The sequence below is a fragment of the Stegostoma tigrinum genome, chromosome 22 (genome assembly GCF_030684315.1).
Source record: "Stegostoma tigrinum isolate sSteTig4 chromosome 22, sSteTig4.hap1, whole genome shotgun sequence".
NCBI lineage: Eukaryota > Metazoa > Chordata > Chondrichthyes > Orectolobiformes > Stegostomatidae > Stegostoma > Stegostoma tigrinum.
In genome coordinates, this window is record NC_081375.1 from 16,606,762 (window position 1) to 16,632,882 (window position 26,121).

At 38.9% G+C, this 26,121-nt stretch overlaps 1 protein-coding gene across 3 annotated transcripts in view; it reads right to left on the minus strand.

The window, feature by feature from the left end:
• Positions 1 to 1,562: 1,562 nt before the first annotated feature.
• The window catches only part of usp36 (ubiquitin specific peptidase 36), an 89,115-nt gene continuing 64,556 nt past the window's right edge, over positions 1,563 to 26,121 (minus strand). For all 3 annotated transcript variants that reach the window (XM_059653671.1, XM_059653672.1, XM_048555015.2), the window contains 8 exons: positions 22,729 to 22,844; positions 20,681 to 21,149; positions 17,977 to 18,107; positions 15,931 to 16,115; positions 12,234 to 12,419; positions 10,895 to 11,010; positions 10,054 to 10,174; positions 1,563 to 8,286 (listed from right to left, as the gene is read on the minus strand). In XM_059653671.1, the coding sequence (XP_059509654.1) occupies positions 10,055 to 10,174; positions 10,895 to 11,010; positions 12,234 to 12,419; positions 15,931 to 16,115; positions 17,977 to 18,107; positions 20,681 to 21,149; positions 22,729 to 22,844 (1,323 nt within the window). In that variant the 3' untranslated portion in view covers positions 1,563 to 8,286; position 10,054. The remainder of the gene's footprint in view (positions 8,287 to 10,053; positions 10,175 to 10,894; positions 11,011 to 12,233; positions 12,420 to 15,930; positions 16,116 to 17,976; positions 18,108 to 20,680; positions 21,150 to 22,728; positions 22,845 to 26,121) is intronic.

Below are 26,121 nucleotides of genomic sequence, written 5' to 3' on the forward strand. Positions count from 1 at the left end.
GGTGGGGAGTGTGGAGGGTGGAGCTGATGAATGGTCCCTACGGAAAGCAGACAGGGATGGGTAAGGAAATGGCTTTTTAGTGGTGTGGTCTGAGAATGTCAGAGGACAATGCACTGTATTTGGAGGTTGGTGGGGTGGTACATGAGGACGAAGAGAACTCTATCTTTATTGTTCCTGGGGAGAGGGTTTGAGGGCAGAAGCGCAGGAAACAGGGGTGATGCAGTTGAGGGCATCTTTAATAACAGAGGAGGGGAAACTACAGCCTGTCAAGTAGGAGGATATCTGTGAAGTCCTAGAGTAGAAAGCCTCATCCTGGGAGCAGATGCAGCAGGATCAGAGGAATTGACCGAATGGCATAGCATTTTTGCAGGAGGGTGGATGAGAGGAGGTGCAGTCGAGGTAGTTGTGGGAGTCAGTGGTGAGTTGGTTACCAGATATAGAGACAGGGAAGTGTCAGGAATGGTCCTGGTGAATTTGAGGACAGGGTGGAAGATGTTGGCAAAACTGATGAACTGTTTGAGCTCCTCATGGGAGCATGAAGCAGCAGTGATACAGCTTCCAGCCTCTGCAGGCTTAAATGTCTCCCAAGACAAACGATGAGCCCTCTCTCATGCAGTTACTAGTGGAAATCAGGAATCATAAAGCCCGACAATTTTAAGAAAGCTTCTTTCTCGCTAGGCATAGCTTACCCTTACAAGATTCAAATATTAGATTTTAGTTTTTAAACTGAATTCAAAGAGGAATCGGGACTTTTAAAAGTGAAGCATTTTGGTTTTGCAATTCTAGGACAGAAAAAGTGAAAAAGACAAGCTTTGGTTCTGTGGTTTGAATAATTGGAAACCAAAGTGGGATTTTGCTGTTCTCTGTTGAGGCAAACCGGTAAGTGACTGGGTCCAGCCAAAGGACAAATGTTGGTACTGCTCAGGAATACTGTCAGGGCATCTTTGACCATAATTCTTGCTCACCAATCTAACCATATTGAGAGGAAAAATAGGCAAGAAAATGTTGCTTTGTAAAATGACTGGTTAGATAGCTCCAAGGTTGCTGGAATGTCTCTTTAGGCATGTGTGTCACAGAATTGTTAATTCTTAAGGTAGCCAATTAAAAACCAAGAAAATAAATTTCTATCATGTGTCATTTCTGTAGTCAAAAGAACAACAGGTGAAATACCAGCCAAATATTGAGTGCTTTAAATAGCTGTAACCTCAGTGGAAACCAAATTTTTTTGTCCAACTATTAAAAATTTTCTCAATAATCAGTGTAAGGTGTCAAATGTTAATGAATTAATTTTAGTTCAAACTCAATGGGAAGGTAAAAGTGCATCAACCTTACCTTACAATCAGATTTCAAATAATGGCTTTTTTCCCTCTTACTGCTAGGCTATACATTTTGGTTCATTGTCCAAATGATGTATAGATCAAAAACAATAGCAGACTCGAAAACCAGTGGTGCAGTTTCAAAGTCAATATGAAAGCAATGAGGATACTGGGGGATAAAACATGCATCAACTATCGTAACAAATGGTTTAACATTTAATTAAAAAGGGACGAAAACACAGGAAATCTATATAAATGTGCATATACTTTATCCATGTCACAACAGAGGCAATGTTATTGCACACATTTTCAAGAGACAATTTATCAATAAAGGGAAGGAAGAAAAAAAACAAATGCCAAGACTAAACACAATCAGAAGGAAGAAACCTTCAGTGTTCAAAACCATCAAGATTACATGGGAAATCAGAGTACTAAAGTAGATATATATTGCAGATAATTCACAGTAACAGATATATGATCTGAGCCCGAAATACTGAAACAGTGGCCTACATTAACTGCTTTGATATTAGTCAATTATTTGACTCATATACATTTTAAGTATAGTTTTTTTTTTAAACTAGCTACTGACAAATAACAGCTGCCAATCCGAGCAGCTTTCAGACCGAGTAAGAGGCAATGGAAACCATGACAACAACACAGAAATACATTCAAGGAGATCATTAAAGTTTTCAACTTTGAGATTATTGGAAGCACAGGATATTCAATACTAATTCTGGTATTAGATCAGCATTTTCTATACAGTAAAGAATCAAATACCAAAAACTAAAATTGCAATTTGGTACTTTATATAGAGATAAATCATCTCTTTCAGGTCAGAACAAGATCTGATAACACTTTCATACAAACATTTTGTGATGATGGGCATTCAGTATTGGATATTACATTCCAGCGATAAATAATTTCCATACAAAAAGGATTAAAATTGATTTGTCTAGAAAATGATTCTGCTTTCTTTAACTTTGTATTATGTTCGCAACATTTCATCATTTCAACTTTCGACAATGAGCAGAATGAGGTTATGGGGTAGTGGGTATACAGTTTGATATATTTCATTGATTAATTTACCAATACCAGTTTATGGCAAGAAATCTTAGTGGCAATTGAAATCATGTGCGTCTTTAGCTGTACTTAATAACAGAGCATAATAAAACTACAAATTAAAACTTGGCAACACTATACCTAACCCTAATTTTGCAAATGTGATACAAGATCGATTTTTGCATATGGACATAATCTCAACCGAAACCATAATTTTTGAAGGGAGCTGCGCTGCTTATAGTTCTCTTTTTCAGTGGAGTCTTTTCATTTAAGGAATAAGGTAAATAAATATTATACTGTAAATTCAATTTTAACAAGCACAATCCTAACTTAGCTATTTGGTTTACGCGTTATAGGGAAAGAAAAACAATATTAACCAGTAATGTTCACCATATCCAGTTCAGTTTTGACTGCTTCAAATTGAAGCACAGAAACTCTCAGCGTGCAGCAATTTGCACTGAGTGAATCAAGAAAAAAAAACTAGACAGTCCATACCATGGTAGTTTGGTTTATCTAGTACAGATACTACAAATGGTTTATTTCTGTGGTGTATGTGGCACAGTCTATATGAATCACTGTTACTGATGATAAACTAATTTGTAAAGTCAGTTCATATTGAAACAACAGTAAAGTACTACAGATGGTGGAAACCTGAAATAAAAATGAAGTTCAGGGGTAACTCAACAAATCTGGCTGCGCTGTGGATATAGAAACAGAGTTAACATTTCAGGTCCATGGTTTTACTTTTGAATTGCTGAGTTTGCTCTACACTTTGTTTTGTCAAGGAGCTAGGAAGTTACAAACAGGTACAACAGCTTTCTACTTAATCTCTGGAGTACAAAGCCAATATCAATTCTCCAACTTTGGCTACTTGGGCACTTCTGTGCAAGAAACATTTAGATAGTGGTCTTAAACATCAAGACCGGTAAAACAGGGATGTTAGCATGCGAGCAATGTCATGGGTGTCCAATGATTACACTGCTGAATATAGGGAGAGGGGAACCTTGGGGAGGGCAGAAAGAGGAGACATGTTTGAAGGTGGCACAAGTAATTAAGAATGTAATCAGTGAAGCATATGGGATCTAGGTTTTCATAAACAGAGGTGTCCTATATAAAAGCAGAGACATTATCCTGAACCTTTACAAAGCTTTGATTTTAGGTCACAACTAGAGTTTAATGTCCAATTCTGGTTGCAAGTGTTTTTTCATTCATGAGGATGTAGAGGAGATTTGCCAGAATGGCTCCAAGGATGAAGAATTTTTGGCTGCAAGATTAGATTGGAGAAACTGGGGTTGGTATCTTTGAAGCAAAGCAAGAGCAAGGAATATAGAGGTATTCAAAATTATGGACAAGAGAAACAATATTGAAGAAGTCGTCATTTTAAACAAAGAAAATGACAGTGACGTGTAATTTGTCAGCTTGAGTATGGTGTGAATGTAAAGCATAGATCAACAATGATGTCAAATGGCAAATCAGACAAACACTTGAAGGGAAGTAAACTTTCAGGGCTATGGGAATAATGGTGGAGAACAGTACCAACTAGAAAGCTGTACCAAACTGTGAAGATGACAAAGCCTCAAAATGATATTGCCAAGTTGTTGGAGTGTATAGATAATGGCAGCTGAAATTCAATGTTGAGAAGAATAAGGAGATGCATTTTATTAGAAAGAATGTGAACAGCAATGTAAAACAAGGGGCACAAATCTAAAGGAATGCAGGAGCACAGGGACCTGGGTACGTGCGTACACAAGTCATTGAAGGTGGGTGAGGTAGAGATGTGCAAATAAAGTATGCGGTACCCTGGATTTTCTTTTTAAGAGGGAAAAAGGAAAACTAGAGCAAGGAAGTAATCCTGAAGGTTGTGAAAGACACTTGTTCAGTCTTGTTTGGAATGTAGGTCTGGATGCACCACTATAAAAGGAGGATGTGAAGGCAGTGAAGAGAGGGATTTACAAAAAAAAATGGTTCTAGGAATGAGTTTTGGGGATACAATGCAGAGGTTAGTACTGCTGCCTTCTCTGTAAGAGCAGCAGAGAGGAGATCTGTCCGGAGTTTTAAAAATCATAAGGGGTCTATATAGAGTAGAAAGGGAGGTTGCTCCTGCTCATCAAAGGATTAAGAATGAGAAGGCACGGACAAAGTAATTTACAAAAGAAGCAAACGTGACGTGAGAGAAAAAGTAAATGAGTAGCTTGGGTTTGGAATGCAAAGTGTAGTGGAGTCAAGTTCTACTGAGGCATTAAAAACAGTATTAGATGAACAGAAAATTGTTTAAACATATATGAGGAAAAGGCAGGAGAATGGCACCAAGTCATGATGCTCATTTGGAGAGTAGTACAGATACAGTGGGCTAAATAGCCTCCTGTGATTTTGGCCATCAAATTTACCTATTCATGAGCACACTCAATATTTTGGATACCAGACTCCTAAACATGGCTCTTCTCACTTTCCAAATATAACTGCTTCTACATTAACATTTAAAAGAACTATCAAATAAAAACATTCCCGTCTTGGAAACTTAACCATAACTTCCAAAAGCGAAAGGGAAACAAAACTGGCCTGTGGAACTCAGCTATAGTCCATGCTATTACTTCAGAAAACATTTCAGAGCTAATTTCTGGTCCTAGCTCCCAATTTACACAGTGGTTTTCAGCTTAGTGTTTAGATGAAAATATATAAAGCTCACTAGTCAGGACAAAATTATAAATTAATGATAGTCTTATTAACCCACTGCTTAAGCTTTCATTCACGAAGGTTCACTGCTTTAGTCAGGTCACAACGCTGGAATGTTCATTGATTCACACAATGAAAGAAGGTGCATCAAGCATTTCCCACCATTTAACAATCCTTTAGCAGTAGCAGCATTCCAAAATAAACTGCAGGAGCCGAAATAAAATTTTTGAACTTCAAGACAGTGACTTTCAACACCCAGCACAGTGAACCACTTTGTGTAGTTAGTAATGATAGACAGGAGACCACACCTTATAACTCAAAATTAATACTAATAATTGACTGATATGCAACCCTGTGACTTCACAAATGAAAAAACCTGGCCTGCAGGTCACAATTAGACTATGTATGTTTTTATTTAAATACTATTCTCAGCTAAATAGATCAATTATTTTACATCTACTGTAAGTGCAACCATACACGGCTTTTAAAAAAATAATTATAGATGCAAGGACTAAACTTAAAGGCAACCACACATCAAAGTAAAAACTGGTTTATACTTATATGGGTGTTGTTGGGTTACAATTTCAATAATTCAATTTACTATTTTCTATTGAGAGTCCAACAGTTAATATTCAAGTATATTTTTTAACAGCGCAATTACTTGCAAAAGGACAAACCTGAACACAAACACTGGTTGGACTCCTTGTCGAAGTTTATTTGAAGCAAAATATGTTTATCTTATTTAACCATGAAATGTGTCTCTTGTAATTTTAGCTCAATGAATGCGTAATTCTACCACTGAGTGCCATGCAAATTAATACAAAATCAAAGAAATCAAAATACGGAATCAAAGAAAGCAAAATACATTCAACAGTTAGCAGACATTGCTTTTTCCCCCAAATGATATGCCTCAGAATTGTAACTGAGTTCAGCCTGATGTCAGTAAAGTTCAGTGATAGCGTTGTAGCCTTAAATGACTTCTTTACAAAAAACTAACCAATTAACTGCATAAATCTGATTTTAACAAGTTATTTCAGTTGATACTGGAAACCTAAATAACATTCCATTGAACCAAACTGAAAACAGGTTGCTCAAATCTTAACACTAACAGATTAGCTTTACTTGTTGCTCAGAATTCCAAAAACACATTAAGTCCTTTCAATATAGTTTAAACAAGATATGAACTTGGGTGATACTTAAATCTGTAACTTCTTAAAATACATTTTTTTTACAAACAAACTCTTGATAAGTTAAACATTAGAAAATACACTTTTCCACAGGAAAGTTTATTTTTGATTTTAACTACTTTTTTGATATTAACATATTTCACATCAGTATTATAATAATTTCTAATATCCTAAAGCACCTAAACATGGCATTTTACAGGAATTGTTATTCAATGCAAGGTAATGAGTCTTCGTTTAAAGAGCTGAAGTTTTGAAGCAAATGAAGGGAAGGTGGAGCCTAAGTTGAAGCTTTGTCAAGCTATAAGTTCTGTACATTCTCAGTAAATCACTGATCAATGGATACAGTCACATTTCAATATGTACTGACTGTCTCCAGTGTCTGGTTTCTACTCAGAGTACCAATTCTGCAGGTTCACTTTAAGAGTACTCTGCTGGGAAAAGTATCAAGTACCTTTAGTAATGAATATACACATTGTAGATATTAGATTGAATGGAATTGGAACTACCTTAATACACAGGTTGGGAAATACATATTTGGAGGTGTCAGTTACCCCAACAGCATTATTATAACAACACTGTAAAAGGTGATTTTCTAAGCAGCTAATCTTAACATTCAGAATCTTATTTTAACATGTTTCCTGGAAACACAGAAAACAGTTTGTTTTGGTGCCTAACAGATTATTTCCTAATATTGTGCAAATGGAAATTAATGCTGAGCTTTTTATTCAAATGTCATGTTGACAAACTCAGAACGTTGCATGTTAATTCATAGGCAATTCCTTTCTGCTCTCAAAAGCTCAACTGAATGATATCTGTATTACAGGCACTTATTTTGCGAACTATTGAGCAGATTCAATACCTGATATATTATGGTAAATAAAGTGAGAATGCAAACTAATCTAACAAGAAGCTAAACTGTGAGCTGGAACACTTTCTGGAGTGGTGGCGGAGAAGGTTAATCATTCTGAATTGCTTAAAAATGTCAGAAATCACACGACACCTGCTTGTGGTCCAAAAGGCTTATTTAAAAACACAAGCTTTCTGAGTCTTACTCCTTTCTTAGGTGTTAGTGGACTCTGAAAGCTTGTGCATTTGGTTAAACCTATTGGACTATAACCCAGTATCGTGTGATTTCTGACCTTGTCCACCTCAGTGCTACACCGGGACCTCCGCATCATTCCAAAAAATGGCATGCAATGCAAAAATCAACAATTCCAACGGAGGAAAACAAAGGGAGAAATTGTATTTTTTACTGAAACTCTTTAGCAAAAGAGATGCAAGGAAAGATAAGAAGGGGAAAAAAGCAGCCAGAGAGGAAATATATTTAGCTAAATGGAGGTGATAAACCTCAACAGAACTCAGTATTAACGAATGGATGAACAAACGAATGCTTGAATCTTAAATAGTACATAAAACTATATATTCAATTAAGCACAGTTATAAAATAGCCAGTTAACAGAAGCTGATAACAGTGCAGAACTTCCACAAAGCAGGGATTTAGCTTGTTACTTAATCAGTTGAAACTGAATGAGTATATTTATAATAAAATAGGATATTTTCCCATGACAAGTTGGTCGAAATGGACACAAAATGGAGCAATGCTACTGAATATCATGACGAGCTGCTACCGTGCAATTTAGGACTTCCATTTTCATTCCTCCATGGGTGAGAGAAAATTTTTATATTGACAATGCAATTTTGCATTGTCACATAAACCTAAAACAATGTAACATACTGCATTTCTACGGACTTCTGAATCAATTTTTTGCTTTGGATGCAATGAGTTGTAAGAATTGTAGAAATGTAATCCATACTCGATTGCAGGTCCTCAGTTCATGGCTTGTTTAATCTCGTGCTAGAGCTCTGTTACGACCATTGAATCTCTCCTCCGGAATCTTAATATGGGTTTCTGGCCACCACAAACTGCTTCAGCATCAGTCTTATTGTTCAAACCAACAAAAAAAAAGACACTGAACATAGGCCTGCATTGCTGAGAAGCTCTCAGCGCTTCTTCCCGTGGACATCTTCAACTAAGTGAACCCTGTTTTCCTCTGCAAAAGTAAGCAAAGCTTTTAAGTATGTAAACACAACATGACACGAATTTGTGTTGCTTTGAAACTTTTTTCAAGCGGCACATTCCAAAAAACATTTTCCCATTAACTATCCCAATTTAACTGCATTGTGCAATACCTACTCTTCTGAAGTTTAATTGTTAACATAAGCAATTTAGATGCTAAATCATTTTGTCACAACTGGTTAAATACAGAAATAATCTAAGTGAGGTAAGCTTTTGTCAGTATTTAACAAACTGCCTGACAATTTCAGAAATGTACCAATCTGAAAAGAATTGCAGTTATTTACTATTGTTTATTTGTAGCATAGAATTGATGACAGTCGTCCTCATTTAGAGCCAACAAAATTGATAAGCATGAGCAAAACTTTGAAAAATGTTTCTATAAAAAGAAAAAGCAAATGTAAAACTGCACTGACATCTAGAATCTAGAGCATACGGAGGCATTTGCAAATGTTAACTGGATAGGATCAGAGAACGAACAATCGGTCAAACAAGAATTGGGAGGTGAACATCATCCATTGCTCCCACGTTCCCCATAATGGAGGAGACGATCACATTTTTGTAGAGATCAACTTCTTTTAAGTGCTGTATTTTTTCTTTCAAGGTTTCACTCTGGAACTGAATGCACTCTTTTTCTCTGTGGGCTCTGAATTATTAGACGTCATTGCATTACTCTGTATATTCAATTAAATAATTCCACAGGTACATTCCTAAGTACGTACGTACATACATTCAGAGTTACGTGACAAGCAGTAAAATACATTCTTATGAAGAACAAGCCTGTTTCTCCAAGTTTCAACAAAAGCTTACATGTATACAATCCCTTTAGCAGAGGAAAATTAGGGTATTTGGTAAGGGTTTTATTAAGCAAAATATGACACATCACGTCAGATAATGTCAAGACTTCAAAGAGATAGATTATAGGGAGCATCTTAAAGACGATAGAGATGGAGAACAGAAAGGTTTAATAATGGTAATCTGATAGTGTTCCCAACACAGGAGATGGGGGCCACTATCAAAACTGGCCACAATGATGTCATGTAAAGAACAATTGTAGAAACACTCAAAACATCAAAGTTTACTTATATTGGCACTTATGTAAATATTTAATGAAATTTTACATTCACAATAATTTTTTGTTTTCTACAATAAGGAGGGAGAAAAATACGTTTAAGTGGCATAAGTGTCACCATTAGGCTGTGAAAGTAACAAAAAGTCATGGTTAATGTGCCACTCCAGTGCTTCACCTAGAGGTGCCATTATGAACAAACACTGCTGGTGGAATGAGAGTTTTAAGCCTGGACAGCTGGAAGCATAATCATTAATGGGGCAATGATGGAAAGCTTGCTGTACAGGAGGACTAAAATGCAGGAGGGACTGGATCCAGGAGATTTAAGAGCTGGAGGACATTGCAGCAATAGTGAAAGGTGCTCTCAAGATCAGATTTGGAAACAGGATTGAGAATTTTCTAACAGAAATTTTGTGATATCTTGGCTCACCTTCTCAGAGGGAACATGGGATGATATACATGAGATTTGCTGGATTGGAACATGAGCAAAATTTTTGAATGTGCTGAATTTTGTGGGGGACACATCTGGTAAGGAAGATGAGGCGATAACTTTAGCCTGAATCACCTCTTTACACCCAGGATGTCAATCGCCGATAGTAACATTGGGAAAATGTCACATTACTTGCCTTTCTCCATGTGTGGTAAAACAGATGATGAAACAACACCAACACTTACTTTAAAACCTGGAAAACTTTGCTGAATGAGTAGTAGACCAAAAATTCCTTCTGTTTTGCATTTTCTGGAAAGCATTAAAGTTTCTTTTTCTCTCTCTTTTAAATCCCTTCAATTTTTTAATCTGAAAATACAAAATGTTGACATCAGCATTGGAAGGAGTATCAATAACAGGCAAAAGCAAAACTTCTAATGATTTTCGTGGACATTTGAGATGACTTCCACTTGCTTCACATACTGATTTGTAACCTCCTACTGTTTATTTAGAGGCGGCACACAGGCCCAGCAGTGGACTGCAAACCATTTTTATTTAAAAGTGCCTGAGTTGCTCCGGGGTGGATCCCCACACACAAAGAACAAAATGTTTCTCCAGCTTCCAGCACAATCATGCGAACTAAGACAAGCAACATAAACATAAAGTGCTCAATTTTGGGGCACCTGCTTTAAGCATTCCATTCTAAGCATATCACTGTGCTTAATTGGAGGGGAAAAGGTCTATTGCAGGAAACAACAGTTTGATTGTGTTGCCGCTGCATGCCTCATCATTCTGTGGCAGAAGGTTGGCTGTTTCTATTATTGGGGTTTTTATTTTTCTGCAACTGGGAGCTGCTCACTAAACTAAATCCAGGCAACAGATCTTCAGACAGTATGATTAGACAGGATGATCGTGGAATTATCATGGGAAGTCAATGCCTTTTGGGCTGCGGTTGCCAGAGGAGAGGAAATATTAGACAAAAGTCAGAAATTGCCAACATTTAATCTACAGACAGTTTTATTAAACCTGAATGGTTCCAGATACTGGACTTCAATTACCTAAACGTAAATTCTCAAGATAACCTCTTACCTTCCCCTTGTCAAATTCTTCATCCCAGTCATCAATAACAACTGAATATTCTTCCTGTTTTGTGTCACATTTGGCATCTTGGCTGACAGCTGACACTGCTCCATCCCAAGTCAGCACTAAAAATGTAATTTTCAATGCGAAGTTTCATTATATTTTTGTCTTAAGCATTTAAAAATACTACAGCCTGCCAGGAAGACCGAGTGTGCCACATAAACATTTTTAAATCATGTTTGTCAATTAATGGTTACGGGGGAAAAAATGCAATTACCGATCTGTAACCATCTCAAATACTTACTTGAAATAAAACTTTCTTTTGAAGAAAAGAGGCCAAAACATCTGTTACTAGAAAAAGATCAAGACAATGTCCTTTTGGTTTTAGGAAGGGTGCAAGGTGTCATCAGGAAGCATAAGCAAAAGACAACATTCCTGGCAAAACAAACAACTGAGTACACACACGTGTGAAATCTGTTTGATCGTGGATCCCAAGGAGCAAAATGCTGCGGGAGTACTTTGTTTTGCCAGAGGCCCAAAGAACTAAACTCCAGGATATGTACCTGATCACTCGGTGATATGTGCAACCGTCTTTGTCATTATCATTTTAAACTCATTCACATTCAGGAGGAAAGGGAAATGCATTCCAGATATTAAGTATAGGAAAGTCCATGGTTCACTTTTAATCTATGCTGAGTCAATTCAACACAGATCAAGGGGAAGGCAGTGAAATAAGCCTCAGGTCTCTCTGTCCTGTCAAGTGAGCAGTGCCACAGGTCAGCTTATGACCAATCAATCAGGTCTAAATAATGATTCTTTGGACAAAATAACAAGACAGACAGAATGGTTCTGGGATTATAGCCGATGGAAAGTCAACATCTTTTGGGGTGAAGTTGCCAGGGGAGCCAAAAGAATAAATTGAAAGCAACTTATGGACTGTAGCTTGAATTAAATTCCCTCAAAAATGTAAGGGATTCATACTCAAATATATAAATAGTAAGCTAAGTCAGTTGTGATGCAAAAGATCATGTGATGGAGGTACCAAGAAGAGTGATGCTACTGTACGACCACGTGCCGATTGTAGATGAATGGAATGCCGAATAAGCAGTAACCTTAAAGATGCCGATACACTCTACCAAACTCTCTTGATTTATATACAGTACCTAATCTCTTCCATGACTACCAGCAGATTAACAGAAAGAGCAGGTTTTCATGAAACATCAAACTAACAAAATATTTTTGAACACAGTTAATATAGTACTTTACTGAAACTTCAGCACATCCCGACAGTTATCATTTACTTGTGGTAACCGACTCCAAAACCAACAAACGGCTTCTTTCTTCCCACCTTCAGTTCCATACGCCTTGTTGCTTGAATGTTTCAAGAGCTCTTGAACAACAGCGGATTGCTTCGTCCCATCCCAGGCTAAGCTTGCAATGGGTGCGACAGCAGATGCAGGTCTTTCCTCACTGGAATGCTTTTCAGAGCGTTTATAACCGTCCGTTATCTGGCTGTCCCATATAACCACAGGGACTTGAACAAAGAATAGCAGACAATGTCAATGATGTAACAATTTGTCTGATACAAGGTTATTTGGTCTGTGCCAAAGCTCTACTGCAACCCTGGTGTGAAAAGGCTTCAAGGCAACACAACCAACATCTAAAAGCCAGTTTAATCAAAATAAGGATTAACCAAGAGAAATTATTCGCATTACTCTGACAGCCATCAAAGTTAGAGAAGTAAAAGGTATGATTACAGGTATCAGTACATCATGTAGGATTTTTAAAACAAATAATAATTCATGGGACACGGATATAGCTGGTTGGGCCAGCATTTACTGCCCACTCAGTTACCCTTGAGAAGGTGGTGCTGATCTGGCTTCTTGAACTACTTCAAGCCATTTGCTGCAGAACATTATGAACTTGGAGTAGGCAAATTCAGCCCCTCCAGTCTGCTCTGCCATTTAGTACAATCATGGTTGATGTCAGCTCAGCTTTGGCTCCAGTTTCCTACCTGCTCCCCATAACCCTTGAACACATTACTAATTAAAAATCTACCCATCCCCTCATTGAATTTATTCAGTGCCCCAACATCCACCATACTCTAGTTAATGAATTCCACAGATTCATGACCTTTTGCAAAGTAATTCTTTCACATCTGTTCTAAATCGGCCCAGTTTCGAGCTGCCAGATCTGTTCAAAGCATGTCCCAATTAGCACAGTGACAGTGGCACACAATGATGTCGGAAATTCTCAATGTGAAATTGGGACCTCCTCTCCCCAAAGATTGTGCAATGGGCACTCCTACTGATGTCATGGACAGATGCATCTGTGGCAAGCCGACTGCTTATAATGGGGTCAAGTATGCTTCTCCCTCTTGTTGGTTCCCTCACTACCTGCCAGATACAGTCCAGCAGCCACGTCTTTCAGGACTCAATTATCTCAGACACTAGTGGTGCTGATGGCCCCAAACAGAGTACAACATGTTTCCTTCCCATTCTCAATGTTTTCTTTAAGTGGTGTTCAACATGAATCGTTACTTCTCCATCAGCCGAGAGAAGGGGGAGCAGGAGGTGTTCTTTCCCTCGATTAACCCGATGACCCTTCATGGGGTCCCAAATGATAAATAACCAGATCGAAAGGCAAACAATAGAGATGTTTTACAGAAGGTAGGACTGGAAGAGAAGAATGGAAGATAATTACAAGAGCTCATACCCATACTTAATTCCTTATCAATTGGGGTGAAAGAGTACTCCTACATCTACCTCCCCATTCCCTAACCATGGGCTTGAATCATTTATAAATGTCTTCCTCTAGCCTCCTGGTGAGAAGAGGCACCACAACTCTTATGAATCAATAAACTTCCTAATTGTCTTACAGATATGTTTAGACTTGCAGTTTCAAGTCTGCACAGGCCCTAAGGAAGGAAAAGAAAAATTATAACATCTCAGTCCAGTGATAATATCACTAGACCGTTAATCCAGAAACCCAGGTTCAAATCTCATCACGGCAGATGGCACAATTTGAATTCAATAAAATGTCTGGAATTAAGGATCTAATGATGGCTTTGAATCTATTACCAATTGTCAGGAAAACCCATCTGGTTCACTAATGTCTTTTTAGGGAAGGAAACTGCCAACTTTACCTGGTCTGGCCTGCATGTGACTCCAGACCCAGCGCAATGTGGTTGGCTCTGAATTCCTGTTACTCCTTCCAAACTGAATCACCTCACACTTTCCTGCATTAAACTCCACTTGCCACCTCTCAGCCCAGCTCTGCAGCTTACCTATATCCCTCTGTAAACTGCAACATCCTTCTGCACTATCCACAACTTCATCCACTTTAGTGTCTTCCGCAAATTTACTAACCCATCCTTCTACGCCCTCATCCAGGTCATTCATAAAAATGACAAACAGCAGTGGACCCAACACCGACCCTTGCGGTACACCACTAGGATGAACACTTCCCATCAACCACCACCCTCAGTCTTCTTACAGCTAGCCAATTTCTGATCCAAAGCACCAAATCACCCTCAATCCCATGCCTCCGTATTTTCTGCATTAGCCTACTGTGGGGAAACTTATCAAACGCTTTACTGAAATCCATTTACACCACATCAAGTGCTTTACCCTCATCCACCTGTTTGGTCACCTTCTCAAAGAACTCAATAAGGTTTGTGAGGCACGACCTGCCCTTCACAAAACTGTGTTGAATATCCCTAAACAAATTATTGCGTTCTAGATGACAATAAATCCTATTCTTGTAATCAACTCCAACACTGAAGTAAGGCTCGTTGATCTATAATTACCAGGGTTGTCTCTATTCCCCTTCTTGAGCAAGGGGACAACATTTGCTATCCTCCCATCATCTGGCACTATTCCTGTAGACAATGGCAACAAAGATCAAAGCCAAAGGCTCTGCAATCTCCTCCCTGGCTTCCCAGAGAATCCGAGGATAAATCCCATCCGGCCCAGGGGACCTTCTATTTTCACAGGGAACAGGGTGATGTTTAAAGCCGCAAGCAATTGGAAGCTCAGGGCCTTTTTTTGTGTTGTTTTAATTGGTCGTGGGTACAGGATCCCTTACATTCATCAGTAGCAATCGCAGGGTGGTTGTCGGTTTGTGGGCTACTCTGATACCCTGATGAACCTAAAAGATCCCATACCCACAACCAATAAAACTAAAGTAATATAAAAAATCCCATGCAAGGGCAGTGAAAAACATCGCACAGGACAAACTGGAAGAAAACTGACATCAAGAGACACAACCAATTAAGACACAGGAGCAGAAATTAGGCCATTCGGCCCATTGAATCTGCTCCACCATTCAATCACGGCTGATAAGTTCCTCAACCCCATTCTCCCACTTTCTCCCCATAACCTTTGATCCCCTTGACAATCAATCAATCAATCAATCTCGTCTTAAATGTACTCAATTCTCACTGATCTTAACACACACGGACAAAACAGAACACAAGTTCAATTGGGACAACACATCCGTAACAGCACAAGCCAGAGACATGCCACAGAATTCCTGGAGGCCTGGCATTCCAACCAGAACTCAATCAACAAACACACTGAACTGGATCTAATGCACAAAACACCACAAAAAAGAACCGGAAGCAATGCCAACCTTCCCAGCAAATTGAGGCAAGTAAATAACAAGCAGCACAGAACACCTACATTTTACCAAAGCTGCACTGATGATGTTACCCAGCAGGGTGACGAAACATCTGCAGCCAACCCACCAGCTCAGCCAGCAAGTCTACAACCTCATCCACAACCTGAGCTACAAATCTTCTCAAAAACTTTAAATGCTTCAAAAAGAGACAAGAGTACTTCCCCGAAACAAACAGTTACCTTGTTCAAAATTGCACTTGAGACATTTAAGTTTGCAGATAAAAGCATAACAGATGGCATTTATTGTGGCTAAACGGCAACTGCAGTACACAAGAAACAACAGTCCTGTAAAATATTTACTATAAAAACAATATTAACTATAAAAGTGAAGTTTTAAAGAACTAGAACTGGTAAGAAATATTGTACCTTGCTGATTCTTGTTTCTGGCAGACTGATTCACCGGAGGGTCCGAATTTGCACAATCATCTGAACTCATACTTCTCTTTCGTTTCCTGTGTTTTTTCTCGCTTTTTTGGTTTTCTTTTGTCTTGTGATTTTTCTTTTGCAATTCTGATCCTTTAGGCCTTTCCAGTTCATTCCATCCTGAACAACTGGTAAGTAACATTGATCAATGCAAATCTTTTGTACTGAAGTCAAACACTAAACTTTATTTTAAAAACGTGTTACAAGTTCCGAACATCTTTTGATTCGGAGAATCCTTACAGTACGGAGAGCTGCCCTTCAGCCCAACAAGTCCACACCAACTGACAGAGCGTCACACCCAGATACATTCCCTTTTAACCCCCCTAATCTAGGCATCCCTGAGCAATATGGGCAGTTGAGCATGGCCAATCCACCTAGCCTGCACATCTTTGGGCTGTGGGAGGAAACCGGAGCACCCAGAGGGAACCCACACAGACAAGGGGAGAATGTACAAACTCCACACAGACAGTCGCCAGAGGGTGGACTCGAACCAGAGTCCCTGGCACTGTGAGGCGTTTACTTTCTCACCATTTCATTTTCACTGTGCAGAGTGAGAGTCATTAAAATACCTGAGTTTTTCTATAATCAGCACTTCGGATGGTCTCATGTCCAGGCAAATTTATCCAATGAACAGTGGAGATACACAAAAGTCTAAACGTTTCATTCTCAATTTGCACCAGTGAACAGATGGGCCAGTGGTGGGATAAGTTAGCTGGCCTTAAATTCTGCTGGGCAAAAAAAAGACCTCAACTAGTGTACTGATTGAAACACAGTCAGCCAGGTGGACCTCACAGAATATGAGTACCCTGGTTGGGGCTGCTAACCAGGTCCAATCAGGGAGTCCTGGCTGACAGAAATAAGCATGACTTTCAGGGGTTCTGCTCAATCTAGGATCCCACTCTGTGCTAGCTGGGTCAATGTCACGTTCTATGCACACGTAAATAAAGGGTACTCATTGGCTGGGTTTTCTGCCTTGGTCGAGTTATTTCAACTCAAGCTTTCATTCTTGCTCACGACAAAACTCCCTGCCCTCAGCTTTTCTTTTCTGGCATGAAAAGTTTGCACTGATCTGAGAAGTTAGCAAGTCAGAAAATACCCATGCATATTTCTTGAGTGATGATTGAATAGCAGCTTGGATAATAATTTTGTGACATGGCAAACAGTCATGACACCAAAGATGTACTGGTGGTTTCCAGTGAGAGGACCATTACATAAGTAAGTTGCTGATGAGATGGCAGATCGAGCCACAGAGCACAGAAACAGGCCCTTTGGTCTAACCAATTCATGCTGAATGTAATCCCAAACTGAACTAGCGCCACCTACCTGCACTTTCCCCATATCACTCCAAACATTTCTCATTCATATACTTTTAAACCTTGTAATTGCACCCACATCCATCACTTCTTCGGGGAGTTCATTCCACAGGTAAACCACCCAGTGTTAAAAAAATTGACTCATGTCTTTTTGAAAAATCTCTCACTTTAAAAATCCCCTAATCTTGAAATTCCCCATTCTAAGGAAAAGACAACTATCATTAGCTCTATCTATACCCTTTATTATTATTTTAACATTCAGCGCATGAATTGCAAAGAAATATTATTAAAGCAGGGTTTTCCTGCTTCTGGGGTCAGGTGTTTCTTACTTTTGAATAAATGCTTTGGCAAACCTAACCAAATTACTCCAAATTAGAAAATGATATTCTCTGTCTCATGGCAGCATTGTCTTCTGCTGAGGTTCACAAGGAAGACTAGATACAGAAACAAGTGCCTACATCAACTGCATTAAGAACATGTTTATACCATTCCAGGCTGTCTATTCAAATACTCCTGGGATCTAAGGTTGCTATGGCAACCCTACTCGTGGTTTTATGCAAGTATGTTGAACTTAAGAGCTAAAAGCAGTAAATAACTGCCCATGAGAGAGACACTGACTTGGAGTATACAAAACAATCACTACTCTACCAAAACATGAACAGGCACATTTATGTACTTTTCCACAGCTGACTCAGTAGGGTCATTTCCTTCCAACGTCTCTGTGTATTTTTTATGCTTCTTCCTTTTCTTCTTCACTTTTTTTGGGATCAACTCTTCTGATGAAACATTGCTCTTGACAGATTCTTCCTGCAATAAATCATCCAATTCAGTCATCATTTCACTGAATAATTTTAACGCAAAAGGTCTAAAATGAAAGAAATGTTTTAAGTAATGACAATGTGATGAGAGTAAAACAAATTTCACCACTTGGTACGAGCAGCTGCTGTATTCTGAGTGGATTCCACTCGAGTCTGTTCACAAGTCAATTTGCACGAAAGTTGGAACACAATGCAGGACAACATAAAGGAGCTACTTTTAAGTATTGGAACTAAGTTGGGTCTTGAAAATTATATCCCTTCATGAGGTCACATTCGTTAATCAGAGACCCCCTGTGTATTTGTTACCATGAAGATAGCTTATAATTGTCTTTTAAAAGTTTTGTTCAAAATAACAATACAACAAACCAGACAACCAAGTGGTGAAGGATAGAACTGAAGTCAATCATTAGAATTGACTATTTAGAGATACACAGTACTAGCATGCATCTCCTAACCCAACGACGATAGTTTCATTCTACTCTTGTTTATAGGAAAATAATCACATCCCTTGTTAATGTTAAACATCTGCTTATAATTAAACAAAAATAACATACAATTACCAGTATCATCATAACTTAATGTTATATGTCAACATTATGTTAATTATATCTTATTAAACTAATGTAGTAATCTGTATTAATTATATATTGGTACTCCAGATACAAAGAACAAAGAAAATTACAGCACAGGAACAGGCCCTTCGGTCCTCCAAGCCTGCGCCAATCAAGATCCTCTGTCTAAACCTGTCATCTATTTTTTAAGGGTCTGTATCCCTCTGCTCCCTGCCCATCCATGTACCTTTGAAGATGCATCTTTAAAGATACTATCGTGTCTGCCTCTACCACCCCGGCTGGCAACAGGCTCCAGGTACCTACCACCCTCTGTGTATAAAAAACTTTCCATGCATATCACCCATAAAACTTTCCTCCTATCACTGTCAACACATGACCCCTAATAACTGAGTACCCGACTCTGGGAAGAAGCTTCTCACTGTCCACCTAGACTATACCCCTCATGATTTTGTAGACCTCAAATCACATCCCCCCTCAAATCTCCGTCTTTCTAATGGAAATAATCCTAATCTACTCAACCTTTCTTCAGAGCTAGTGCTCTCCATTCCAGGCAACATCCTGGTGAACGTCCTCTGACCCTCTCCAAAGCATCCACATCCTTTTGGTAATGTGGCAACCAGAACTGTACGCAGTACTCCAAATGTGGCCGAACTAAAGTCCGATACAACTGCAACATGACCTGCTAACTCTTGTACTCAATACCCCGCCCAATGAAGGAAAGCATGCCGTACGCATTCTTTACCGCTCTATCCACCTGCGTTGCCACCTTCAGGGAACAATGGACCTGAACACCCAGATTTCTCTGTACATCAATTTTCCCTAGGACTTTTCCATTTACTGTAGAGTTTGTTCTTGAATTAGATCTTCCAAAATGCATCACCTCGCATTTGCCCGGTGAACTCCATCTGCCATTTATCTGCCCAACTCTCCAATCTATCTATATTCTGCTATAATTTCTGACAGTCTCCTTCACTGTCTGCTACTCCACCAATCTTCGTGTCATCTGAAAACTTGCTAATCAGACCACCTATACCTTCTTCCAAATCATATACATAAATCATAAGCAACAGTGGTCCCAGCACAGATCCATGTGGAACACTCATAGTCACAGTTCTCCATTTTGAGAAACCCCCTTCCACTATTACACTCTGTCTCCTGTTGCCGAGCCAGTTTTTTTATCCATCTAGTTAGCACACACTGGACACCATGCGACTTCCCTTTCTCCATCAGTCTGCCATGGGGAACCTTAGCAAATGCCTTACTGAAGGCCATGTAAATGACATCTACAGCCTTTCCCTCATTAATCAACTTTGCCACGTCTTCAAAAAATACAACTGTAAAATTTTTATAAATTAAGGTAAAACTGTTTCTTGTAGGCCAAATAACTGCAATGCTGATCCATTTTGCTGCAACTGAGAACATTTGGGGAACTCTCCTACTCAGAATTGATATGAAAAGGTCTAGCACTTCAATCCATTGCTGCTATGGAATAACATTTTCCAAAGCAGTTGCAAGGTTGAGTTGCCCATAGTCTTGATGGGTGATGGAAATTTCAAAAGAACTGGATTACAAAAAAACTAACCACCGGTGTATGCGCACTTGGGTGCATTTGTGTCTGTCTTTGGAAGAGGACCAGGGTGAAGACAGAATATAGAGTGGTAAAAAGGCAGACACTGATGGGCCAAAACCCATGCCAAGGAATGGAGGAGAAACAATGATGGAGCAGGGAGTCATCCCATATACCTCCTTGTTTCAGTTGCATCTAGTTTGCTAGGAAAAGCTGCTCACTCCTGGACATTTAATACCTGATTCATGAACAAGCAAGCAAGTCACTGAAGGAGGCTGACCATCACATTTGTAACTCTGATTCATCTCCAGGAAAATGAATTAGCTGGAATATATTTCTAGAAAAAGAGAACACCATCTCAATCTGTTCCTTTAGTAGTGAAACTAACATATTGACTCACTTTTCGAAGGTCCAATAACCTACCTGAAGCCAGTCACAAACACTATTATTCTCCGCTGTCTCACGTCGCTTCTTTCTCTTAATTTTATCTTTACCATCAGTCTTGGCAGCATCATCACATGTTGTCTGGTTGAATGATTCAGAATCAAAAGAAACTGCAGCTCTTTTTAAATGTTTATGCTTCTTCTTAGGTTTCTCACTGCTGTCCCCTGATTCCATAGAGCTGTCAATGCAGTGTGCATGTGTCTTATCAGTTAACTCAGTCTTGGAAGTACACATTTTACTAATACCTTGACCAGATAATGAATGGTTTTTCAATGAGGTAGCACTGTCATTTACTAGAGCAGAAGGCTGCCAAGCCGCTTCCATGGCTTCCAATGATCTTCGCTGCGACTGAGAGAAACTAGAACTACATGACTTCTTGGAGATTTTAGATGGAGAACTAAATCCTGTTTGTTGGGAAATCTGCACTTTTGGAGTAGATGGTAAAGTCCTAGAAGTGAAGACAAAATTAAGAATTGTGTTTCATGAAATTTGTTTTTAATTTCAAAGAATCATTTTCTGAAATGTCAGAACGGTGGGGTGTAGGTCTGGCAGGAACGCTCAAGACACAATGGGCGTTCAATGTTCTCAACCATATTTGCTCGGTGCCTGAAGAACCAAAACAACCAAAATGTTTAATTTACATGTTTGTGTCACGTGGATATCACTGGCAAGGCCAGCATCTATCATGCAATCCTAATTGTATTTAAGATGATATCAACAAATTTTTAAAACCACTTCTCTATTCATACATGGAATTGTGTTTCTTTTTGCGAATGTGCATCTTACACTAAAACAGAGTTTTAAGGCTTTAAACACATGGGAAATGTGTTGAAAATACTGTTGAGAACAAAACTGAACTTAATTAACAGTGAAGTAGTAAATCAAATCATAAACCATCTTTTTGGAAACCCTAGTGAATAAAATTTCCTCACTAATGAATAACTTTATTCAGATCAGAAAGAAATACAGAAAATTCTTAGATCTAAGTGCAAAAATACTTAACAAGAAAATGCAGCAACTTTACCTTGTGTAATATTGTCTTAAGTGTTCTGTTCCCCAAATTCCATTCTTCACCAGAATGCATTTACTGATATACAATGGTCACAGGTCCTCTGATGCATTCAAGTCTTCTTCATCCCTACCTCTGACCATAACAAGCCCTGCGACAGCAACTTTACCAAAAACTCTTCATCCCTTCTGCCCTTGTATAACCTTCTTCCAGTATCAGCTATAAGCAGCTCGTCTGTGTGTCAGGTCATGGATTCAAGTCCCAGTCCAGTGCCGAGCAAGTGTTGCACTGGTGGTACTGTCTCGTGGACAGATGCTAAATCTGACCCTGTCTTCTGTCAGATGGATGTGCATAATACGTCATCACTATTTTGAAGATGAGCAAGGGAGCGCTCCTCACCAACATTTAACAAAAAACAGATTATCTGGTCACTGCTACAGTGCTGTTACTGCAGTTTCCTGTGGTGAAGTTGGCAGCTACATCAAGTACATTTCAAAGCACTTAACGTATCTTTACAGTTAATGGCTGTGAATGGTACAATGAAATCCAAGTCTTTGTCTCAGCATTGGTGACGAGACTAATTCCAACCCTAAACTTCTGCACATCTCTTCACCCTGCTTGACTCTTTTTTTAAAAAAAGCCTCAAGATCTATTCTAAAAACCATGTGGTCTTGCATTCCAACAAACAGCTTCTGAGCTAAAATCTTAAGCCTGCATCTCCCTTCACAGATGCTGCCAGACCTGAGCTTTTCCAGCAACTTAGTTTTTGTTCCTGATCTACTTTTACATTTGTGAAGACCTTGGCATTTCTTTGGGCATTGAAAGCACTATACAGTTATCTTAATATTGTTAAGCAAAGAGCAGATGCACGTACCCTTCTCAAGTAAGAACATCAATTAATAAGTCAAATGGTTTCATTGGAGTAATCGTTTAGAACCACTTGCAGCCTTGTCCACGAGCACAGCTTTACTTTAAATGATGGACGCTTTATTCAGTAAGCAGTAAAAATTGTTCTTACCTAGTTTTGACTGCAGAAGAAAAGATGTGGCCTTTTTTCATTAATTTTGCTTTGTGGGTTGATGATAGTGATGGAGAATATGGTTCATTTTCTGTCACCTTCCAGCTGTAGGTGGCCTGCAGTTATTGACATAAATAAAAACTTGGTGGTCTGAAAAGTATCCATGAGTGCAGAAAACATAAAAGAGGGTATGGCAAAGAAGAATCAAAAAGTTTCCATGATTAGACAGCTAGGGAAGCAAAGTAAGAAAACAACAGACAAGAAAAAGTCAAAACAACTTCCAGTTACCGACCAGGAAAGAACATTTGCAGTTTAGGCCAGGAGTACTAGACATGAACAATGAACAAAATTAGAAGAATAAACATGTCTGTCAGCATCTAATTTGTACCTTTTACGTATGAAGTGAACTGATCGCTTAATGGCTTCTATATTTCCACACAAGAGCTTCTCCCAATAGATTAATACAAACTAACTGCTCTGGCAAAATGGCAATCAAACATCATGTGCAATTGACCAGAGACATACAATTTGGTTTTGACATAACATTTAACTGCTGTCATATCTTGACCTAGGTTCTACAGAAATGACCCATTAGCAAAAGGTGAAAGCTGTTTGACAGCTAAGTGTGCTGTCAGACTGGCTCGCATAGGTCATGCATATTGCAAGTTCACAATCTGTGAAGAGCAAGCATTCAACCTTTGGCCTGTTTTTAATCAGTCATCCAGACTTGAAGATTATAGGAATAATGATGAGATTTAGTGTTCTTGTCACAGAGAGGGGAGTGGAGTCTAAAAAAGCTCCTGTACACAATCAATGTCATTAACCTTCATCGGAAAGCAACAGAGATTCTGGACAAGGTCACAGTCATCATGATCCAATAATCTCCTGACACAATTCTGGATACACTTGGCACGATCATTTGGGTAACTTGGGTAACTCATTTGGAGGATTGCGAATGCCAGTGAAATGGCATCAAGCACAAATCAACACCTTAAGGAAGGAGAACTGAAATGAAATTGCTGGAAATCCCAACTGCAACTCAGAGACGGAAGATGCTCAAGAACATAACACTGGAATATCACGTTAGGTTAAATAATGCATAAGTCCAAGAATAAAATCTGTATGACTACGAAGAGTCAGTGTTAAAAATCAATGATAACTTCCACAGCATGACTTTACAGGAGAAACTAAACGTTCCTTCAATCATTGTTCATAGTTAAGCATTGTGGCCTGAACTTCATGTTGCAACTGTTTCTTTTTAGACACGAGGAAGAGAACTTTGTTTCATTCTCAATGGATGACAGAGTTTGGTCTAGACATTTTTGAAGCAATTCCAAACAGCAATCATATGCTTTAATACCAGGTTCAATTCCTTTTGCAAAATTAAACCAAAATTACAACATAGAAATGCAGATTGGTCCGACATGACCATGATCAGTACTGATGTGTCAAATTCCTCAAGTGCATGTCTTGCTGCCCTGTCTTTTTATGACCCAGAACTGGGTGGCAGGATGAAGAGAGAGGAAGATGCAGGGATGCTTCAGTGTAATTTGGACAAGTTGATTAAGTGGGCAAATGCATGACTGATGTACATTTGAGGACGAATGAGAGATTATCCGCTGTGGCTGCGGAAAATAGGAAGGCAGATTATCTGAATGGCAACAAATTGGAAAAAGTAGAGATGCAATGAGACCTGGGTGTCCGCATACACCAGTCACAGAAAGGAAGCATGCAAGTGCAGCAGGGGTGAGGAAAGCAAATGGCCTGTTGTCCTTTGTAGCATGAGGTTTAAGGGAAGCAGGAATATCTTGCTATAAATGTTCAGGGCCTTGGTGAGACTACACCTGGAATAGTGCATGCAGTTCTGGTCTCCTTATCAGAGGATGGATGGAGGAAATGCAACAAAGGTTTACCAGACCAATCCCTGGGGTGACAAGACTGACACAGTGAGAAAGACTGGATCGGTTAGAACTATATTCATTGGGGTTGAGAAGGATAAAGGGGAATTACATAGAAACCTATACAAGTTCTGACAGGACAAACAAAGCATGTTCCCACTTACCAGGGAGTCCAGAACCCAAAGTCACAGTCAGGATTTGGGGAAGCTTTGTAAGACTGAGATGAAAAGAATTTTCATCACCCGAAGCATAGCGAGCCTGTGAAATTCTCTACCACAGCAAACAGGACCAGGGTAGAGGTGGATGATCAACCATGGTCATACTGAATGGTGGAGCAGGCTCAAAAGGGCTGAAGAGCTTACTCATGCTCCTGTGTTCCATGTTTATGTTTCCTTTCATCATCTACCTAATTTATTCTGCTATACCAAACTAAATGCATGTTTAAAAGTCTGTAAAAATGCTCATCTTCCTCACCGTTAATCCAGCCATTTAATCTTGTAACCACATGGCATCAACAGTGAACTTAAATAATTTTGATATCTCCTCCACTCCCTTCATAATTCTGGTCATGGAAAACTATATGTTTGTTGAGTTAGGTGGAGATTTCTTCAAAATAAAAGGGACTTCTGCCTAGCTAAGTTACTTTTATAATTTGAACAGATGCATGATCAAGTGCACCCCCTCAAACTATGCTGATATAAAAATATGAAAATAGACACTGGTTGTGTTCTTTGATACCAAATAAACTTTAATCAAACAATTTCTGACATTCAAAAAGAGAGGTCATTTCCCAAATGGAAAGAGCTCACAAAATACCATAAAATGGATCATTTAGTCTGCTTCACCCGTTTTTCTCCTTCCCATTCAATTACACTTTATCTAGTTAATAATGAAAGCTAACCCACAATCTCCCAAGAGGTGCAAACAGCCACAGATATAGACGAGAAAACCCATTTCCAAAGTTCTCCTCAATTTGAAATGAAATTGGCACATCCACGGCCATTATCACTTTCAGAGAATCAAAACTTGATAAGATTTGTCAACTTCAGTATCACTTTCCTGTTACTGCATAGAAATGAAATTAAATACTAGCTTTCAAACAAGAAAACATTCACAATGATATCAAAAAGCACATGTAACTAGCTCTCATTTTATGTCTGTAAACCCCTCACAAAGTAACCTTCAAATTCAATTTTGAACAGTGAGGGAGGCATTAAATAAGACAGAGTGCTTTTCACAGAAACGGGAAGAGAGGAGAGGATTGGGCTAGCTACATCAATTCAACTTTTAATAGAAACAACAAAGCTAAGCCACATTCGCTCACAACTATGAGCATACAGGCATAAAGAACATAAACATAAAATGGAGGGTGTTTTTGGCATTAACGAGAAATATTTAGAATTAACAACATGACAAAAGGATGACATTTTAAGATAACACCCAGATTGCGAAAACTGCCTTAGTCAGCAGAATTAAGGTATTAAAGTAGATTTGG